The following is a 7,086-nucleotide window of genomic DNA, read 5'->3' as shown; positions in this document are numbered from 1 at the left end:
AGTTAAAAAAAATTAATTTTCAACAAAATGAACATTTTTTTAACAACATATTTGAACTTACATTTAAAAAAGTAAAAATGCCAAAAATGAGATGATTTTCCAACTAATATACACAAATTTTTACCAAAAGTGAAAAGTTAAATTTTCAGTGATAAAAATTAAATGTTATTAAACAAAAAACTAATTTCAAACAAAAAAGATGAATTTTCGAACCAAGAAAGACGAATTCTTAACAAAAATTCATCAATTTGAACCAAATAGTGGCATTTTGACCTAAAAAAGCTAAATTTACAATAAAAAATTGAATAATAAAATTTTCTGTTATAATTTTTTTCTTTACAAAAAACCGAATTCTTATTTAAGAAAGACAAATTTCCACAAAATTTATATAGTTAAATTTTAAGTTAGAAAAAAAATAATTTTATAACGAAATGAACGAATTTTTTTGCAAAATAATTAAATTTACATTTAAAAATCTAAAATGCAACAAAATAAATAATTTTTGAACTGAGAAAGACAAATTTTTACCAAAAATGAAAAATTAAAATTTCAGTGATAAAAATTAAATTTTAGTTCTAACATTTTTCTTCCATTCGCGTTAGAATATTATACATAAAATAAAAAATTCAAAGGTAATTTATTTTATTGTTATTAATAAAACGCATCTAAATAGATCTAAAAATAGGGACGATTGAAAAATCCCCAAATTCAAACAATTGAAATTTTTCTACAAATATTATTTATGTATTAAAAATAAAATGATAACATGTTTGTATGAAAAAATGGTTTATTAATTTTTGAAGTTTCTACCATTATTACTTGAATTTAAGATAATAATTGAAAAAATATATTTCTGAATGAATTTTTTATCTTCAGTTTTGTTATTTTAAATCCATACTATAATTTTAGAAACCTAAAAATTGAAAATGATTTTAAAATTATTTTTTGAGTTTAAAATAATAATTTGAAAAAATATATTTCTGAATGAGTTTTTTTCAATTATTGTTATTTTAAATTCATACAATAATTTTAGAAACTTTAAACATTTAAAATTATTTTTATCATGAAATTTTTCGACGACAATATCGTGTTTAGTTGAAAATGCGTTTTTCAAACTTGGAATTAAATTATTCCATTTTTGATAAAAATTTACCTTTTCAGTGAAAAATTTAACAAAATTTTACAAAATTATCTTTTCTCGTTGATCTTTTAACTTTTTGCTGGAAAATTCATCTTTTTTGTTGAAAATTCGTCTTTCTTGGCAGGTGTTTAATCTTGTTGATTGAAAATCTATATTTTTTTAAATTAAACATGCCACTGTTTTATGTTCAAAATTCTACTGTTTGTAGAAACTTTATCATTTTGGCTTGAAAATTTATATTTTTGGTTGAAAATTCATCCTTTTTTGTAGAACATTATTCTTCTTCGACGAAAATTCGTCTCTTTCTTTTGGAAATTCAAATATTTGATTGAATCTTAATTTTTTTGTTTTTTTAAATATTTTCTTAGGAATGCAACTATTTTGTTTAAAATCGATTTTTTTTAATTAAACTGTTTTTTCAGTCATCATTTTTGGTCGAAAATTGAATTATTTTATAGAAAAGTTAACTTTTTTTTTAAATTGTCTTCTTCGTTAAAAAATTAATCATGTTTGTTGAAAATTCAAATATTTGGTAGAAAATTCATATATTATGTTAAAATGTCTTTTTTTTTTGTAGAAAAGTATTCGTGTTTGTTGAGAGTTCAAATTTTTGTTAAAAATTCAGCTATTTTTTTTTTTAATTTTCATTAAAAATGTTTTTTTTTTATTAAAATTTTTTTAAATTCTTCTTTTCCGATTTAAAAGACCACTTTTTAAAAAATATTCTACTTTTTAGGTTAAAAACTTTATTATTTTTTTTAATTTATCTTTTATGGTAGGAAAGTCATCTTTCTTGATTGAAAATTAGCTTTTTTTATGTACATTCAACTGTTTTCTGCAAAATTTGTCGTTTTACTTTGAACATTCAAATATTTGATTAATTTTTCATCTTTTTTGTATGAAAATTTGGTTGAAAGTTCGTCTTTGTATATGTTGAAAATTCAGCTATTTTGTTAAAAGTCTAATTATTTTTGAAAATTGTGACTGTTTTATCAAAGTGATCATTTTTTGGTAGAAAATTAAATTATTTAGTAGAAAAAATCAAATATTTTGTTAAAGAATCGTATTTTCTCGTAGAAAATTATCCTTGCTCCTTAAAATTTTAACTTTTCGGCTGAAAATTGGACGATCTTGTTAAAAATTCAATGTTCCTGATTAAAACTTTTTTGTTTTGTTGAAAATTCATATTTTCCGATTTAAAAAACCACTTTTTTTTTAAACATTCGCCTTTATAATTTTGAAGAGTTTACTATTTAGTTGAAAATTTATCTTTCATAGCAGAAAAGTCGTCTTTCTTGGTTGAAAATGAACCTTTTTTGATGAAAATTCAACTGTCTTCTAAAAAGTTAGTCGCTTTGTCATGAAAATTCAAATATTTGTTCGAATATTATTTTATTTTTGGGTAAAATCATTTTTGATCGAAAATTCATATATTTTTTTATATTTAAAAATTGTATCTTCGGCGATAAAAAGAAAATTCTCAGAGTTATATAATTTTCAAAATTTTTTAAATCAATCGAAAATCAAAATTTTAGGCCAAAAAAAAGCCAGATATGAAAAGAAGAAAATATTAGGAAAACTTCGATTTTTGAAAGCCCTACAAGATTTTTTTATACAATTATAATATTATAAACTGTTGGAAAATTTGATTTTTCGGGATTATTAACTACAGGTTCAGGTTATATAACCGAGAAAATGACGGAATTTAGGAGAATTTAAAAGAATTAAAGGGGATTTAAGAATTTTTAATTTTTAACAATATTTTTATTGTTCAGGGGTTGAATATTAGTTATTTTCTAGTCCAGATATATTCAGGAATTACAGTGTTTCATAAAAAAATAAGAATTTACAAATATATTAATTTATTTCAAACAACAAAAAAGTTTTTTCTAATTTAGAAGATAACTCTTTAACAAAATAATTGAATTTTTAACATAATAGTTGAATATTCAACCTAAAATGACAAATTCTGAAAAAAAAATTGTCATAGTTTTGATTTTCATCAACAAATATTCTTTACAAAAATGCAGTTTTTAAACAAAAAATATGTCTGTTCAAACAAAAAATTAATTTTCCATGAAACTCATGCATTTTTGCGCAAAAAAAGGAAATTTCAAACTCAAAAATTATTTTTAACAACAAAAAACGCGCATTTTTAACAAAAAAAATATCAATCTTAAAAAAATGGAATTTACATTTTATGTTAAAAAATTAATTCTACACAAAAAAAAGACATATTTTCCACTAAACAGTTAAATATTCAACCAGACATAAGCCTTCAATAAAAAAAATTTCACAATGTAGCTTAACTTTGACCCAAGTAGTTGAATTTTCAAATTAAAAAGATTAATTTATAATATATATAATTTTTTAACAAGAAATAATTTTCTACCAAAAAAAATTCAATTTCCAATCGAATAAGAGGAATTTTTAACCAAAAAGGATGACTCTTTAACAAAGATGTTGAATTCTCTAGCAAATAGTTGCATTTTTACCAAAAAATATTAAGTTTATCTTAAAGTAAAAGAATTTATTTTAGTAAAAAATTCACCTCTTAGGTTGGAAATAAAATTACTTGGCTGAAAGTTCAACTCTTTTGTTACAAATTATCCTGTTGAAAAATAAGCTGTTTGATTGAAAACTTGTTTTTTTTTTCTTTGGATAAAAAGAAATTTTTTGCCGTAAATTTAAGTATTTTGTTGATTTTTTTTTTGTTTAGTTGAAAATTATTATTCTTTTGAAATAAAAATCTAACTAATGTTCCAGTTCAATATTCCATATTTTTATTTAAAAATTCATCTCTTTGGTTGAACAATTATTGTTTAACTCAAAATTTATTTATTCAATTTTTGATTATAAAATGATGACCTTTTTTAGTTCAAAATTCGTTTTTATTTGTTGAAAATTGATTTTTCAATTTAAAACGTAATTATTTCATTTTTCGTTAACAATTTATCTTTTTTTTAGTAAAAATTAATTTTTGTTGTTGAAAATTCAACTGTTTCAGTTGAAGATTCATTGTTTTAGTTGAAAACTTATCTTTTTTGCATAAAATTCAACTACTATTCCAGTTGAAGATTCATCGTTTATGTTGAAAATTCATCAGTTGGAATAAAAAAATTTGTATTTCAAAACATTATTTTCCGTTTTTTGTTGAAATTGTTTTTTTTTTTAGTTAAAAATTCTTCTATTTCGTTGAAAATTAATCTCATTTTTTCTTAATTCATCTCTAGCAAATAGTTGCATTTTTATCAAAAAATATGAAATTTATCTTAAAGCAGAAAAATTTTTTATGACAAAAAAGTTGAGTTTTCATCCAAAAAAGATTCCAGTTAACTCAGTAACATCAAAAATAAAATTTTTGTAACAAAAAAAAATGAGTTTCTACGAAAAAAAAATTAAATTTTCAATTCAAAAAGGCGAATTTTTCAACCAAAAAGGATGAATTTTTAACAAAATAGTTGTTTCAACACCAAAATATAAATTTTCAACAAAACGTAAATTTTAGACGAAATAGTTAAGTATCAAAAAAAGATTTAATTTCTTTTAAATCAGGTAAACTTTAAAATAAAAAAGACAAACATTCAAAAAAAAGGGTTGAATTTTCAACAGAAAAGTTAACGAAAAAATGCAATTTTCTATTAATTAAAATAAATTCTGAGATTCTCATAATTTTATTATCAAAAAACATTTTGAAGAATAAAATGAAGCAGATAAAATTAAGCATAAATATATCAGAACTTTATGAAATTTATGAGAATAGAAATATTGAGAAGAAAACTATTCCATTCTGTGTTTAAAAGTTAGATTTGTTAGTTCAAAATTTATCTCTTTTAGCAGAACATTCTTTTATTTTGTTAAAACTAGTGTTTTTGTTAGAAAATAATCTTCTTGGTTACAATATTTTGTTCCAAAATCGTTCTTTGTTTACTTGAACATTAATATTCTTTTTTTTGCAAATTTAATTTAGATTTATATAAGTTTTCAAACAAAAAATTGAACTTTAAATTAAAATAAAGAATCTTCAATAAAAATTATTTTTAACCAAATAGGCGAGTTTTTAACCAAGAACAATATTCTTTTACTAAAAAAAAAAAAACAAAAGATTTTTCAACAAAATTCATGAATTTTTAACTAAAAAAGTTGAATTTTCAACCAAAAATGAAATATTCATATTTTCATTTTAAAAAAATAAATTTTCAATGAAAAAAAAAATAAATTTTTTTACTAAAATGATGAATCTTCAACCAAAAGAATTAATTTTCTATCAACAAAGTGGAATTTTCAACTAAAAATAAGGTAAAATTTGTATTTTAAATCAAAGCTGAAATAGTGAATTTCTTGAGTAAAAAAATTAATTTTCAACCAATAATCACGATTTTTCAATGAACATGTTCAATTTCAAACTTTAAAATATAGATTTTCTGCTAAATCAGATAAACTTTAAAATATAAAAGAGAAACTTGAAAAAAAAAAAAGAGTTGAACTCTATTTCAGATGTATATTTTCCTTACCTCTATACACTGGTGCTGCCACCTGCGAGCCATCATTTCAACTTGAGGCCGTTTAAAGGTTTTTGCTCCTCCTTGAATAGCCACCTTATCTGGCAATAGTACGCAGTGCAATGTTGCCAACAAGGACCATCCTTGTTTAATTTGAGCTTGAGTATTTGTGTACAAATCTTCGTTCTCTTCCTCAGCTTTGTTCCAATTTACAGTCACTCTATTGCAAGGCCTGCATTCAAATTTTCATTATAAACACACAAATTCTGTTTTTATTGTTCTATGGGATAAAATATAGCGACCGAAGATAACATTTTTTTCTAAAATAGGCTGGAGATGACTAGAAATTTTTTTCTTCGATTGAAACAGCCACTCTGAAAAAACTATTTTTTTTTTTTTTTTACAAAACCATTCAATTTCTTACCACACAGTTAAATCCGTTACCAAATTGTTGAATTTTCAAGCAAAAAAGATGAATAGTCTGCATTTTTAAACCAGAAAAGTTCAATTTTTTACGAGAGAATTAGGCAGATGAATTTATATTGAGATAAATTAATTTTCCATCAAAAACAACAACAATAAAAACGAATTTTCGACGAAAAAGTTGAATTTTATACTAAATTTTTTAATTTTCAACAAAATAGTTTAATCCTCAACTGAAAAGAGATAAATATTCAACTAAGCAGTTGCATGTTATAGTAGATCATAGATATTTCCACAACAAAATTTTGATTAAAAATAAAAAACTGTTAGATTTGACCAAAAAGTATATATTTTCAACATGACTTGATTTTAAACAAAAATATTTGATTTTCTACCTAAAAAGGATGAATTTTCAACAACAAAAAAAGAATTTTTTAACCAAAATGTTGAATTTTTAACCAAAAATGGAGTAGATAAATTTTCATTGACAATGAATTTTCAATAAAACAAAAACGAATTTTCTACAAAACAATTTAATTTTATAACAATTTTTTGAATTTACAAGCCAAAAAGCCTAATTTTCTATAAAACAATATAATTTTAAAAAGCGAGAACAGGAAATAACAACAACTATAGAAATTTTGTGAAAATTTGTCTGTCTTAAATGAGAATTCGGTTTTTTGTAAAAAAAAAATTATAACAGAAAATTTTATAATTTCATTTTTTATTGTAAATTTAGCTTTTTTAGGTCAAAATGCCACTATTTGCTTCAAATTGATGTATTTGTTTAAGAATTCGTCTTTTTTGGTTTTAAAATTCATCATTTTGGTTTGAAATTAGTTTTTTGTTTAATAAAATTTAATTTTTATCACTGAAAATTTAACTTTTCACTTTTAATAAAAATTTGTCTTTCTTAGCTGGAAAATCATCTCATTTTTGGCATTTTTACTTTTTTAAATGTAAGTTCAAATATGTTGTTAAAAAAATGTTCATTTTGTTGAAAATTAATTTTTTTTAACT

General features: G+C 21.5%; 1 protein-coding gene across 1 annotated transcript in view; it reads right to left on the bottom strand.

The window, feature by feature from the left end:
• Positions 1-7,086, bottom strand: part of LOC117183031 (WD repeat-containing protein 7) — a 163,028-nt gene that overhangs the window by 24,580 nt on the left and 131,362 nt on the right. The window contains exon 20 of the mRNA XM_033376174.1: positions 5,656-5,875. Within this exon, the coding sequence (XP_033232065.1) occupies positions 5,656-5,875 (220 nt within the window). The remainder of the gene's footprint in view (positions 1-5,655; positions 5,876-7,086) is intronic.

This window comes from Belonocnema kinseyi, chromosome 2 (assembly GCF_010883055.1).
Source record: "Belonocnema kinseyi isolate 2016_QV_RU_SX_M_011 chromosome 2, B_treatae_v1, whole genome shotgun sequence".
NCBI classification, from domain to species: domain Eukaryota; kingdom Metazoa; phylum Arthropoda; class Insecta; order Hymenoptera; family Cynipidae; genus Belonocnema; species Belonocnema kinseyi.
This window is presented reverse-complemented; position numbering and strand designations above follow the sequence as displayed.